The sequence below is a fragment of the Mirounga leonina genome, unplaced genomic scaffold (assembly GCF_011800145.1).
Source record: "Mirounga leonina isolate KUSES-001 unplaced genomic scaffold, KU_Mleo_1.0 Mir_128, whole genome shotgun sequence".
NCBI lineage: Eukaryota > Metazoa > Chordata > Mammalia > Carnivora > Phocidae > Mirounga > Mirounga leonina.
Genome location: NW_023270320.1, coordinates 1023952 through 1039592, shown reverse-complemented (window position 1 = coordinate 1039592; position 15641 = coordinate 1023952). Strand labels below are relative to the sequence as shown.

Genomic DNA, 15641 nt, shown 5'->3' with positions numbered 1-15641 from the left:
TGGAGAAGAATAGGGAAAAAAACCAATTCTTTTCACTTCTTTCAGAGAAGTGGCCCTGATCTTAGTATCTTGCTTCTCAATCTCTCCTTTATAAAGGCAAACAACCCAAATCTGGTTTTAGACAACTGCTGGTTTCTGAGTAGAGAGCAAGCTTAATTTTTTCGTTTGGAAGGGATGTATGGAAGAAGGAAAACCCAAGCGGAAGTCCTTCATCATATCTGGAAATAGTTTTACAGAGTGCTCCTTCACCGCTGTCTACACAAAGCTACCACCATGGTGTCAATGTCAAGGTTACAGTCAAAATGTACAGTTTAGTAGCATATTTTTGTTATCATTCTGTTATAGTAAAATGACAGATTTAAAAACATACCAAAGCCTTGAGACAGTGCATGCACAGACGTGCACGTGTGCAAAGCAGGGGTACAGATGCAAGAGGTGTCATCTCTAACTCTCGTTCTTTAAAGATATGAAGAGGAGGACTCTCATTCAAAGCGTTTAATCTATGAGCCTCAAGGTTTTTTGGGGTTATTTTGGGTTTTTTTAGGAATGCTTTAAATCCCGGATGTTTGTGTTCTAATTTTTTTAATCTTCTGTTTTGCAGTATGGTCCACTCTGAAGGCCATTTGTACAAAAATAACAAGTAGTTCTCTGGAGATAAAATCTACACGTGAGCAGATCTAGTTTTATTCAAGGTCCCTTTGGGGGCAAGGGCAGTCAGTCTACTGATTAATGAGTTCCCAGCCTACAAATTACATATAAACAGAGAAACACAAAGGGACTTATCTTTGAATTAGCATACTCTGCCAGTCTCCCAACCACACTGAGAACTGTTCTGTTCTCCCCCAAATTCTCTGACACCAGGGTGGGGAAAACACCGACAGCATCCAGAGGACTGTCCGCATCCAGGGTCCCTAAGATCTCCACTTAGCTGCAGGAGATACCCAAACTTACCCAAACTCCCCAGGAGGGGGTGCCTCACACAGTGCATCATCTGGCATTTTCTCTGGCTCCTGTTAACTCCCCCTCACACTTGCCTTTGCCTGGGAATGGCATCTGCTTCCCAACCTGCATGTCTCAGGACCTGGCTGGATGAGAGCTAAATCCTGATATTTACCATCACCTCCGGTTCAGTGACAGGCACCCAGGAACACGAAGTGTTTAACCGTGATCCACTGAGAACCACAACACTCTCACTAAATATTAAGCAGAGCATTATTTCTGAGTTTTCCAAGCACTATCACCACTGTCAAAAATAAGGACAGGACAGGTATCTTGTAGAGGGCAATAGCTTTTCAGAATAAGAACCTTACACTCAGCTCTAATCCAGGCATTACTTTTAGCCTCCTCCTCAGATTGCACAAACCATAGAGCCTCCCGGGCCTCCAGCTCTTCATCTGAAAAGTGAAAAGGCTGGGCTCATGATAAAAATAGCATCTTATAACTGAAGAACTTCAGGGAATAATTCTTGCTGCTTCCATTAGATGATCCTGGGCAAGCATCCTCATGTTTATAAATTTTCTCAGCTTCCTTTGTAAAGAAACAGTGTTGCTAATTTAATCCCTATTTTATAGGGATCCTTTTTACAGTATCCTTACAGGATACTGCCTGGAGTCACAGAGCTGTCTGGGAAGACTGAAGCCTCGCTTCCCAGACAAGAGGTTTTGCCCTGGGTCAGTGGTACAGTTTCACAGTATCTGGTACTTAATCGGGCAGTCTTACCTTTGGCTATCTATTTGTTAAAATGAAAATTTTAAAGCAACATAAGTATATTCTTTAAAAATTTTTTCATAAAGATTATCTTGAGTGTGAAGAAAACTGTTCTGAGACTGGACCCCAAGTTTTCTAAACCCTGAAGTGGGGATCCAACAACTCTTCTCAAAACCCCCAGTTTGCTTCTCAGGGTTCTAAGGGTGAAACAGAAATTCTTCAGCCTTAGACTTGGGACAAATTTTTCATTATTCTACAAGAGATCTCCTTGGATGAATTCATCTGCTAATGAAGATACAAAATAAATCATTATTATATTGGTATAAAATAATCCAAAGGTAAACCTATAGATTGGGCTGTTTAGTGTTCTGGTTCTGTTAGAAATTAGTTGGACAGTTAGGTAGTCAGGGCCAGGGTCCCCAACAAGAAGATATGGAGTCAGGACAGCTAACAGCACTAACATCCTGTTTTAGAGCTTAGACAGGACTGCATTAGCTTTCTGCTTTGCAGCCTTTGCAGAATTGACTTTTGTAAAACATCCTAAAGTAAAAGAATTAACCACAAACCATTTGTCACCATCATGGGCAAGGGGCAGTTAAAACATAAGCCTCCAGATGTCAGCAAAAAAGACCATCCACACATGGACAATAACCTAAATAGGTAGACAGATATGTGACCAAAGCCCTGATTGGCAGGACTCAGCACACCCTGCTTACTGAAGATTATTTATGAGCTCCACAAAAGAGCTCATAAAAATCCCTAAACTTAGAGGGGTGCCTCGGTGGCTCAGTCAGTTGGGCGTCTGCCTTCGGCTCAGGTCATGATCCCAGGGTCCTGGGATTGAGCCCTGCATCGGGCTCCCTGCTCAGCGGGGAGCCTACCTTACCTCTCCCTCTGCATGCTCCTGCCCTGCCTACTTGTGCTTTCTTTCTCTCTCTGTCAAAAAAAAAAAAAAAAAAAATCCCTAAACTTGGAAACTCCAAGGGCAACCCTCTGGGTACCTTCCCTCTCTGGGAGCTTTATACTACTGCTCAGTAAACTTTGCTTTGCTACCCACCACTCTTTGGTCTACCTCTTCATTCTTCAAAGAGGCCAAAGTGACCAAAAACCACGGGCACTAAAGGCAGAAAATCCTGCAACAGTTCCACGGAAGGAAGGGTACATCTCTCTACATTTTTTATATGTGAGAAGATTAGCTCTTTCCCAGGTGGGCCAGAAGATACAGTTTTGAGTCTGGGATGGAAGGCTGTGGAGAAAAGCTCAGACTAGGATTGCCAATTGACTGGGAAAGACAATGCATACTTCTATTTCCAGAAATGAGATTGGGTTCACCTCAGCCTTGTACTACTGGCCTTGAACCTCACATCTTTGCCTAAATTCTGGTTGAATATGAAAGTCCAGACCTCAGGGTGAGGCTTATCCATTGAAACTCTATAGAAACTCTCCTTTACAGCTGTACTGATATGAAAAATATTCGACTTCAGGTCATGCCTATGGGCGTTATTTTAAGGTCATGAATGTCTGGAGCCGGAAAAATGTATGAGGAATCATTTCAGCAAACATCCCATCTCAACAGCTAACTGATGGCCAACAATTTGAGTAAGTGTGAAAAGGATTCTTTCCAAAGCTTGCAGATAAGAACCTGCCTCAGCCAAAACCTTGATTTCTGCCTTCTAAGACCCTAAACAGAGGGCCTAGCCAAGCCTTGTCAGAATTCTGACCAGAGGAGCTGTCAGATAGCAAACAGGTATTATTTGAAGCCATTTGGTTTACAGTAATTTGCTGTGGCAACAACAGAAAACATACATGAGACAAGCCTGGCTCCTGTCCCATCATGTGGCCTCTCAGCACCTCAAATGCACCTCCAGGTCCCAACCAAAGTACTTTCTCCAGTCAGGCTGCTCTCCTCCCTGTATCCCCACACATGATGCTTTCCTTTTTCTCACCACACACAGTCTGCATTTCCCTTAGGCCTTCCCCCATCCCTGCCTTCCACAAACCAGTGGAGCGAGCCCTGGCCACTTTCCAGCTAGAACTTGATTATGTCCTGCCTTACTTAGCACTAAGTGCTTCTAATCTTTCTTCTAACTCCTGAAGGATGAAGACCTTGTCCTGTGCCTCCTTTGCAGCTCCATAACACCTATCATTACATGTATTGGGACCCTGATAAATACTCAGAGAAGCACTGATTCAATCCATCCAGCTAAACCATGCAAGATCTTCACCCATGCAGCCTGCATGCAGGACACACTCACAGAGAGGAGGCAAGGCTTCAAGTACTTCTAGCTGAAACAACCCCTTGGATTTTTACTGGGGTTTGCAGTTTTTCAAGCATTCCCAAATACATTATCTCATGTAATTTCTACAAAAAAACCATGAGATAAACAAGGCAGGTATTTTTTAATTCCCAGTTTTTATAGTTGAGAACACAGAGCCTCCAAAAAGTTCAGAGATTTGCCTAGCTAGCAAATCTGCCTCATGATAAATCCTGCCACACTGTGATGCTGTCACAGTGTGGGGCAGAGATGCTGCTCTGAAGATCTGGGAAAGAGCTGGGAGAGAAACAGCACGGCAGAGCCCTGAGCTCTGGGAAGCACCACTGCCGTGAAATCAGACTGTCGCAAGGTTTCCAGGCAGTACGATGTAAGCGGTTTAACCATGTCTGTTTCTCCACTGCTTCCCCAGGCTTCCTCTTCCTCTTTCTCCATGTTTTCTTACAGGAAAAGTTCTTCTGTTTAATTTTAAAGCTAACAACGTCTGGGTCTAAAGCATTCCTGCTCTAGGGAAAAAAACCCCCAAACTCTAATTCCAACAGTATGATCATTAAGATACAGATGTGAATACCTTCCCTGGGGCACGATGAGATGGCCAGAGCACTGGCCCTACGTTAGAGGAGCTGGTTTATGGCCCCGGCTCCACCTCTACTCAGGCTTTGCAGAAACCACTGCCCTTGATTCGTCCACTCAGAGAGCAAGAGCCTGTTTCACACCTATGTTTGTTGTGAGCATGAAGTGAAATGGCAAATCTAAGTCTTTTGACAACTATACAGGGCTATACACATTTTAAATGTCAAATTCCTCACCTCAACCACTATCACCCCAATTACTAGCACTAAGGCAAATCTGCCTGCTCCACCAATAAATATCCCAGGCTCCTGGCTGTGCTCTCAGGATGTACTGTTTTCTTCCGGTGATGCTGGCTGTGGCATTCATTTAGGCTGATTTCACCTTATTCAAAATACTACTGGTAAACAGGGAGGACAATGAAGGAGTAAGTGTTGAATTTACCCGAAGTCTTACACAGACCCAGAGGGGTCCCTGACTATGTTTGCCTTGACCCTTTCATAGGATAATCAGAGCAGAGCTAAAAAACACTAGCTGACACAAATGCAGAAATACCGTCTACTCTGATGCCTCAGTACAAATACAAGGGGTCACTATTAACCAGAAGAACTGCTTCCCATAACTAACTGACTCTACAGAAGAGCTTCTACAGTGCTGAATGCACATCAATATCTGGGCTGCATTTAACTTTCCCCTACTCTCCATAGCCCTTTGGAGAGTTTAGATCAGATTAGTAAGGGGTGCTTTCAGATTCAGGTCTGGAGTTCTCTGGTGATGATCTGTCATATGGAAATTTATTACGAAGCTAACAAGGCCATTTTACTTTAGTAAATCTGTAGTTGGTTTTCCGTGAATATTTTTCATAATTCTGGAAGACTGAGTGCTCTTTAAACCTGTCCATGGTTATTCAGATAAGCTTCATGATCACTAACTTCAATAAAAACTGCCTGACAATTTTTCTTTTTATAATAAATTTTAGGCCATGTGTAGACAATGAAAGGTTAAAGACATGACAATATCTTTCTAGATATTATAGTTAAAATAAATTATGGATGAAATGTGGACCTCTTTACTGTGCAAGCCTCAGTTGCATTTTGGAAACATATTGGATGACTCCCAAAGCTCTAGTCTTGGTTTCTCACCAGAGTTCTTGTCGAAAGGTACAGATCTGGGGAATACAACGAATTCTGTTTAAACACACCAGGGTTGTGATGAGAATGAAAGCAGATAAACAAAAAGGAGAGCTTTCTAACTGATTTTTGGGCAAACCACTTATCTCTTTGAGTATTAGTCTCCATCTGTACAAAAGAAATACTTGCACTGTCTATTTCACAGGAGTATTATGAAATGAAATGACCATATGAGAGAAAGTTTTGCAAACTGTCAAATTGTATACACTTTATTATTATGTATAAAATCAACTTATATCTATTGCTACCACTCAAGTGGCATGCAGAATCCTTGATATCTCTAAACTAGACTCTCTTCTTTTAAAACTAGCTTCTCCTCCAGATGTTCCTGTTTATGCTGATAGCACCTCCATTATCCCAGGCATCTAAGCTTAGAAACTTGGGGTGTGCTAGAAAGCTTGCTCCTCCACCCACTCTGATCCATGAATAATCAGTTCAAATTTAAAAATTTCAAAAGATAAATCTGACCAGGTCAAACTCTTGCTCAAAAATTTTTGACAATAACCAGTTGTGCTTGAACAAAGGGGCCAAAACACAAAGTTGTCCCCAAGACCCTGTCCTGTCTGGCCTTGCCCACCCTCTCACTCAATCTTATGCTCTCCTCTGTCCCTTCCGCACTCCAGCCACACAGCCTTCTTTGGGCTCTCCAAAGCCCCCTGTTCTTCTAGCTCCACAAACCTTTGTCCATGTTGTCCCTTTGCTGGAACCGCCAGCCCTGCTCATCCTCTGTGATCATCTCCAGCTCCATGTCCTCTGCAAAGCCACCTGTACTTCCTGCCATTGCTCAAGTTCTAGTGTAATGGGGGTGCACAGAAACATATCCTTTTCTTGAGGTCACTTATTATCTTTTGAAATGACGGGTTATATGAAGTCTCTTGTTGCTTTCTCAACTATAAAGTTCATTTAGCAGTTCATTCCTTCAACTTATTCTGAAGTTCAGCAGTGATTCTGTTTTTACTCCTACGTTATAATCTCAATGCGTAGCACATAATGGGTACTTTTTAAATGAATGAGTAAATCAGTCAATGTTGAGATCTTCTCCTCTCACTGTGTGTGTGTATTACATATATATGTGTGTGTATAAAATATAATCCCTATAATATTTATGATATAGTAAAACAATAATAGCCACGGTACTTAACTTCTATTTTAATCTTTTGTTCTTTTGAAAAAAAATTTTTCTAGGAAAGTACTGTAATTCAAACACAAAGATTAGCATGTGTACTCAATGCTTTGGAAAGAGGTTTTTGGCTCTTGCTATTGTTGTTCTTCATTTTAGGGGTGCTAGAAAAGGAGTCTGCTGTTTGGAGGGAGTTTGGTATTAAATGTGGAATACAAAGCAGCCCTGGGAGAGCTTGCATGCTTCACTGAACATGTGAGGAAAGGACACAGGTCTGACCTTGGGATATAAACCAAATTTTAGAATTTTGTACCCCTAAATATTCTGAGCCTCATATTTGCAGCCCTTTATAAAGCTTCTTCACATTCCTCATATTAATAAGACAATCAAATGCAATAGTTAAGGAATGACCTAGGGGTCCTCCAGACCTCTGTTTGAATCCTGGTTCAGTCTTTTGTCAACTGTAAGATCTGGGGCAGACTGAATAACCATAGCTAACCTCAGTTTTCTTACCTGTAAAACGGACAAGTACAGAAACAGTCCCTAGGTCATAAAGTCATTGTGAGAATGAAGTGAGACATTCAGCAGTGTGCTTTGCCACATCATAAGCCCGTGAAGTAGGCAGGACAGATAACCGTAGCCCCGTGTAACTCCTCAAATAGGTCAAGAGCACACACAACTAGTGTCACAAAGCTGGGGGCCTGAACAGAAGTCAAACAGTTGCAAATCCCCTGTTAATTCTCAGTTTAATTAAATTCCTGGCAGAAGAAGGTACTTCATAATATAGTTTTATTATTCTTCCAAACTATAATCTAAGCAGCAAATGATATCTGAGCTCTTTAAGCCAACTGAAACACGAGAGAATTCATACCAATTCTGATTATAAAATTCTATGGTGTTGAGGAAATAATGGTCCCCACAGTCACAGGCAAAATCTATGAAGCCAAAGAGGCACTGAGGTGTAGTCCTCAACAAAACAGGGAAGATGCCATAGAACATAATCTACACCACAAAGACGCCAGAGCTCTAGGGCTGGGGTCAGTCGGCGGCAGTCTGGGTCCCAAAGCAGGCCCTGTCCTGGTAAGTCGGCGGCAGTCTGGGTGCCAAAGCGGGCCCTGTCCTGGTAAGTAAGGCTTTGCTGCACCAGAGCCACACCTGTTCATTTGCGTACAGTTGTGACAGAGAGAGTGTGGTCCACAAAGCCTCAAGTCTTTGCCAACTGGCCCTTCACACAAAAAAGTTGCCGACCTCTGTTATAGAAGACATATAACAGGGAAAAATAAACCCTGAAAAAATCTTAAAATGCAAACTTTATTCCTAGAGTTCTTTCGTCACACCTTCAGTCCCATGAAAAAAACCCTTTTTTGTGAAGTAGCAGGTGAGCCAAATTTCCCAAAATGAAATGAACATCAGGGCCTTCAAGTTGGGAGGGACTTTTCCCAGAAAAGTTTGTGATCCTGATGTTCGACTACATTCATCTCAGTGGTCCCACTATCTTTAACTCCCCTGGTTATGAAATTCTGCATTTTATACATATGAAAGACTCACTGGAATTTTCTCTTCTTCAAGGAGTGGTGCTGGTCTAGAGCCTTTCCCCAATTCTTCCTCTTCTGTTGCTTTCTTATAGATATTCTGAGTCTCCTGGGTAGCTGGTGCTTGCAGATCATAATATCGTGATTTCGTTTTCAAGCTATTGGCGAATTCTTTGGACTGAGTTTTTCTGAAGAGAAACAAATGTGGAATTATCAAAAACATTCTCCAACATGGATAGCTTTTCTAAAGCAGATGTCTACATTCAAATTATGTGAAAAACAGTAACAGATACCATTTACTGAGTGCTTATAATACGCTAAGCCCTTTGCTAGTATTTAAAGCCATTAACTTAGGGGCACCTGGGTGACTCAGTTGGTTAAGCATCTCACTCTTGATTTCGACTCTGGTTGTGAGATTGAGCCCAGCATTGGGCTCCGTGCTCAGTGTGGAGACTGCTTATCCCTCTCCCTCCACCCCCCGCCCCCCTACTTTTGTGTGTGTGTGTGTGTGTGTGCGCGCGCACATGTGTGCATGCGCGGTCTCTCTCAAATAAATAAATAAAATCTTTAAAAAAAAAAAGATATTAACTTAATCCTCATAACAACCCTATAAGGAAGGGCTTGTTATCCTTGCTTAATTGCAAGAGGCTCAAAATAATTATATTATTTATCCAAGGCCACATTGTGGCACAGCCAGGATTTGAACCCAGGTCTGCCCAACTCCTGTTCAGAAGCTAAACTGCTAGATCACACTGCCTTCCTATGATGGGCAGCATACAATTCCTTTATCTCTGTATGCCCGTTTTTTGTTTTAGTTACAGGAGTTGGTGGGCAGCATCAGCAGCCCTTGGGACATGAACCAAGGTCCATATGTCTGCTTCTATCTCATCAGCTCAGATCGGGCTGTCAATACTCAAGGGATAACAGTCTTCACAGAAGTCACCCTGGGCCCCCAGCAGAGGGGATCCATCATCTGCCTCACTGCTACCAGCCAAGTAACCTTCCTATATCTCCAGTTGACTGTGTCACTTCCTTATTCAAACACCTCTACTGTCCACAGAACAAGGTCCAAAGTCCTAAATCTGGCTTTCAAGGCACTTCAGAGCATGGCCCCCTGTCTCCTGCTACTTGCCCACGTATACCCCAAACAGTCAGAAGAAGTCATTGTCACCGAAAGAACCAGACATATTCAAAACTAGGGGTCTTGATTATGCCCTCTGCCTGCAATTTCCTTCCTGACATTCTGCAGCTGGAAAACTCTACTTATCTTTCAAGGTTCAATTCAGATTTTCACCTCTTTTGTGGATCGGAATAATGGGCTGTTTATAACTTAGTTGTAGCACGTATCACAGCCTGTATTGGCTGAAGTTAGTTGTGTACCTGCCTGTTTCTCCTCCTACTGGAAGCTTCTTGTTCATCTTTGAGTTCCCACCACCTAGCATAGTGTAAGCACCTAGAGGGCCTGCTTACTCAGCTGCCCACCTCTAAACAATCTTGTTTGAAGACCTGAAGCTTGAACAGCCGCTCCATTTCTCACTTATATTCCTGATGCTCAGCTGTGTCAGCTTTTGTGCTCTGGCATGATTCTAGTGAAGCCAGTGATCATGTGGGAAACCACATCCAGATCAAAACTCGGATGACAAGCCAGGAAGTGAAACAGCTGATCTGATCGCATTGTGGGAAGGCAGGGAACCACCAAAAGTGTAAAGAAACTTGCCAGAGAGATCTATAGTGACTTTTGTGACTCTCAGATCCCACCCCACTCTCCCTCCAGATACTCTGAAAAGGAGGCATCTTTGCATCATTTTATAATCTGGCCAGCCTCTCACGGGTTTGTAGATCTCATACCTGAGCTCTTCCGCTTCCCGCTCTGCTTTCAGCTGGGCCCTCTCAGCAATAATTTCATTACAGATCACATCGTATGGTTTGTCTAGATGGTGTTCGCCCATCACCCAGACCCAGACTTCCTTATCGGCTCCCAGTTTCCAATGAACAGATTTGCTGTTCTCTGCAAGCAAAATAAAATTTGGATTGGACAAATATCTTTAGTCGTGGGTTATTATGTTTGCCATCATTAAAGTATTTAGGGTCTTTAGGAAAAAAAATGTTAGATGAGACAAAGCACTTCCAATCTCCTCAGGAAAAAGCAGCAGTCCCAAGGAGCAACGGAGGTGGTAGCAGTGGGGGGTGGCCACAGCAGTGTTTGTTTTAAAATATGAATATGGGTCTCCTGGGTGGCTCAGTTGGTTGAGTAGAGTCTGCCTTCAGCTCAGGTCATGATCCCAGGGTCCTGGGATTGATCCCTGTGTGGGGCTCCCTGCTCAGTGAGGAGTCTGCTTCTCCCTTTCCCTTTGCTCCTTCCCCCGATCACGCACTCTCACTTTCTTCCCCATGCTTTCGCTCTCTCAAATAAATAAAATCTTTAAAAATATATATTTTTGAATGTGTCCATTTTGTAACTAAAGAAGGCAAGATGGGGAGAAAGCATGCAGTTTGTGGTACTATCAGCTATCAGAATCTCTAAGGTCTGAAAATCTTCTGGAACCCCAGAAGTACACAGCTGCTCCAGGGTTTGGTACTTCCATTTTAGAATTAGACTGGCTTTAGTTTAAATCCTAGCCCTGCCACTTACTAGCTGTGTGACTTGGACAGATTATTTAATCTCTCTGAGCCTCAATTTCCTCATCTGCAAAATGGGAATACAACCATCTACAATGCAGGACTGCCATGGGGAGCAGGCTATGCCAGCTATTTCCCCCAGTGCCTGCCACATAATAGGAGTTCATGAGAGGTTAAGTGCTACTGTTGCCCTATTGTTTACTTCTAGGGCTGCTCGGAGATTCACACCAGCTTGTGAGAAGATAATACTACTGGTAGTGTGATACTTGGTGAAGCTACTTAAATGACCCTTGTTTACAATTGGTTGCAGGGGTTGTATTACATTCTAGTTCCTGGACTTCTGAGATGCAGCCACACAGGTCATGCTCCCTGAACCCCAGGGGAATGTGGAACACACCCAGGAGAGGCCAAGAGGTGCAGTCCCTAAATCGAAAAGCCCCCAGGCAGCCCTACCGAGGGCCATTATGGTCCATGTTGTGGTCAAGATCCCTGGGCCTTACAGACCCTAAACTGGCCAGTGGTGTTGAGTGTGGGTAGGAGGGCACCTGATGTAACACAGGTGTTTAGAGTTTAGAAATCCACACTGGGAGTGTGTCCAGTCTTTGTACCTTAAGTAGAAGGTTTCCAATTAAAGCATCTTCTGTCCAGTGAATTGTTGACCTACTTCCTACTGTTGCCTCAGGATACATTAAAAAAGCAAGCTGCTCGACATATTCAGAACATTCCATCCCAAAGCAACGGAATGCACATTCTTCTCTAGTGCCCATGGAACATTCTCCAGAATAGATCACATCCTAGGTCATAAATCAGGTCTCAACCGGTACCAGAAGATTGGGATCATTCCCTGCCTATTTTCAGACCATAATGCTTTGAAACTAGAACTCAATCACAAGAGGAAAGTTGGAAAGAACTCTAATACATGGAGGCTAAAGAGCATCCTACTGAAGAATGAATGGGTCAACCAGGAAATTAAAGAAGAATTAAAAAAATTCATGGAAACCAACGAAAATGAAAACACAACTATTCAAAATCTTTGGGATGCAGCAAAGGCAGTCCTAAGAGGAAAGTATATAGCAATACAAGCCTTTCTCAAGAAACAAGAAAGGTCTCAAGTACACAACCTAACCCTACACCTAAAGGAGCTGGAGAAAGAACAGCAAATAAAGCCTAAACCCAGCAGGAGAAGAGAAATAATAAAGATCAGAGCAGAAATCAATGAAATAGAAACTAAAAGAACAGTAGAACAGATCAACGAAACTAGGAGCTGGTTCTTTGAAAGAATTAACAAGATTGATAAACCCCTGGCCAGACTTATCAAAAAGAGAAGAGAAATGACCCAAATCAACAAAATCATGAATGAAAGAGGAGAGATCACAACCAACACCAAAGACATACAAACAATTATAAGAACATATTATGAGCAACTCTATGCCAGCAAATTAGATAACCTGGAAGAGATGGATGCATTCCTAGAGATGTATCAACTACCAAAACTGAACCAGGATGAAATAGAAAACCTGAACAGACCTATAACCACTAAGGAAATTGAAGCAGTCATCAAAAATCTCCCAAAAAACAAAAGCCCAGGGCCAATGGCTTCCCAGGGGAATTCTACCAAACATTTCAAGAAGAATTAATACCTATTCTTCTGAAACTGTTCCAAAAAATAGAAATGGAAGGAAAACTTCCAAACTCATTTTATGAGGCCAGCATTACCTTGATCCCCAAACCAGACAAAGACCCCATCAAAAAGGAGAATTACAGACCAATATCCCTGATGAACATGGATGCAAAAATTCTCACCAAAATACTAGCCAATAGGATCCAACAGTACATTAAAAGGATTATTCACCACGACAAAGTGGGATTTATCCCTGGGCTGCAAGGTTGGTTCAACATCCGCAAATCAATCAATGTGATACAATACATTAACAAAAGAAAGAACAAGAATCATATGATCCTCTCAATAGATGCAGAAAAAGCTTTTGACCAAGTACAGCATCCTTTCTTGATCAAAACTCTTCAGAGTATAAGGATCGAGGGTACATACCTCAATATCATAAAAGCCATGTATGAAAAACCTACAGCGAATATCATTCTCAATGGGGAAAAACTGAGAGCTTTCCCCCTAAGGTCAGGAATGCGGCAGGGATGTCCACTATCACCACTGCTATTCAACATAGTATTGGAAGTCCTAGCCACAGCAATCAGACAACAAAAAGAAATCAAAGGCATCCAAATCGGCAAAGAAGAAGTCAAACTCTGTTTGCAGATGATATGATACTTTATGTGGAAAACCCCAAAGACTCCACCCCAAAACTGCTTGAACTCATACAGGAATTCAGTAAAGTGGCAGGATATAAAATCAATGCACAGAAGTCAGTGGCATTCCTATACACCAACAACAAGACAGAAGAAAGAGAAATTAAGGAGTCAATCCCATTTACAATTGCACCCAAAACCATAAGATACCTAGGAATAAATCTAACCAAAGAGGCAAAGGATCTGTACTCAGAAAACTATAAAATACTCATGAAAGAAATTGAAGAAGACACAAAGAAATGGAAAAACGTTCCATGCTCATGGATTGGAAGAACCAATATTGTGAAGATGTCAATGCTACCTAGAGCAATCTACACATTCAATGCAATCCCCATCAAAATACCATCCACTTTTTTCAAAGAAATAGAACAAATAATCCTAAAATTTGTATGGAACCAGAAAAGACCCCGCATAGCCAAAGGAATGTTGAAAAAGAAAAGCAAAGCTGGCGGCATCACAATTCCGGACTTCCAGCTCTATTACAAAGCTGTCATCATCAAGACAGCATGGTACTGGCACAAAAACAGACACATAGATCGATGGAATAGAATAGAGAGCCCAGAAATGGACCCTCAACCCTATGGTCAACTAATCTTCGACAAAGCAGGAAAGAATGTCCAATGGAAAAAAGACAGTCTCTTCAACAAATGGTTCTGGGAAAATTGGACAGCCACATGCAGAAGAATGAAACTGGACCATTTCCTTACACCACACACAAAAATAGACTGCAAATGGTTGAAAGACCTCAATGTGAGACAGGAGTCCATCAAAATCCTAAAGGAGAACACAGGCAGCAACCTCTTTGACCTCAGCCACAGCAACTTCTTCCTAGAAACATCGCCAAAGGCAAGGGAAGCAAGGGCAAAAATGAACTATTGGGACTTCATCAACATAAAAAGCTTTTGCAAAGCAAAGGAAACAGTCAACAAAACCAAAAGACAACCGACAGAATGGGAGAAGATCTTTGCAAATGACATATCAGATAAAGGGCTAGTCTCCAAAATCTATAAAGAACTCATCAAACTCAACACCCAAAGAACAAAGAATCCAATCAAGAAAGGGGCAGAAGACATGAACAGACATTTTTCCAAAGAAGACATCCAAATGGCCAACAGACACATGAAAAAGTGCTCAATATCACTCGGCATCAGCGAAATCCAAATCAAAACCTCAATGAGATACCACCTCACACCAGTCAGAATGGCTACAATTAACAAGTCAGGAAACGACAGATGTTGGCGGGGATGCGGAGAAAGGGGAACCCTCCTACACTGTTGGTGGGAATGCAAGCTAGTGCAGCCACTCTGGAAAACAGTATGGAGGTTCCTCAAAAAGTTGAAACTAGAGCTACCATATGATCCAGCAATTGCACTACTGGGTATTTACCCCAAAGATACAAAAGTAGGGATCCGAAAGGGTATATGCACTCCGATGTTTATAGCAGCAATGTCCACAATAGCCAAACTGTGGAAAGAGCCAAGATGTCCATCGACAGATGAATGGATAAAGAAGAGGTGGTATATATATACAATGGAATATTATGCAGCCATCAAAAGGAATGAGATCTTGCCATTTGCAATGACATGGATGGAACTGGAGGGTATTATGTTGAGCGAAATAAGTCAAACAGAGAAAGACATGTATCATATGACCTCACTGATATGAGGAATTCTTAATCTCAGGAAACAAACTGAGGGTTGCCAGAGTGGGGGATGGGGTGGGAGGGATGGGGTGACTGGGTGATAGACACTGGGGAGGGTACGTGCTCTGGTAAGTGCTGTGAATTGTGCAAGACTGTTGAATCTCAGATCTGTACCTCTAAAACAAATAATGCAATATATGTTAAGAAAAAAAAAAAAGAAGAAGAAGGTAGCAGGAGGGGAAGAATGAAGGGGGGAAATCAGAGGGGTAGACGAACCATGAGAGATGATGGACTCTGAAAAACAAACTGAGGGTTCTAGAGGGGAGGGGGGTGGGAGGATGGGTTAGCCTGGTGATGGGTATTGAGGAGGGCACATTCTGCATGGAGCACTGGGTGTTATGCACAAACAATGATTCATGGAACACTACATCTAAAACTAATGATGTAATGTATGGGGATTAACATAAGAATAAAAAAATTAAAAAAAAAAAAGCAGGCTACTCAAACTCAGATGTGTTCTTTATTTTGGCACTTTCCACCCTCCTCAGGGCAATGAAGACTTTCTACAATGTAATAAAATTCTAAATAGGATACTGGGGCAGGGGGGAGGGGAGAAAGAATCTTCACTCTAAGAGGAGGCAAATGTATCATTCAGAAGGCAGCTGA

The 15641-nt window shown here is 42.3% G+C and overlaps 1 protein-coding gene across 2 annotated transcripts in view; it reads right to left on the bottom strand.

The window, feature by feature from the left end:
- SH2D4A (SH2 domain containing 4A) overlaps nucleotides 1-15641 on the bottom strand; it is a 65225-nt gene that overhangs the window by 34630 nt on the left and 14954 nt on the right. For both annotated transcript variants that reach the window (XM_035003896.1, XM_035003895.1), the window contains 2 exons: nucleotides 10241-10400; nucleotides 8409-8580 (listed from right to left, as the gene is read on the bottom strand). In XM_035003896.1, the coding sequence (XP_034859787.1) occupies nucleotides 8409-8580; nucleotides 10241-10400 (332 nt within the window). The remainder of the gene's footprint in view (nucleotides 1-8408; nucleotides 8581-10240; nucleotides 10401-15641) is intronic.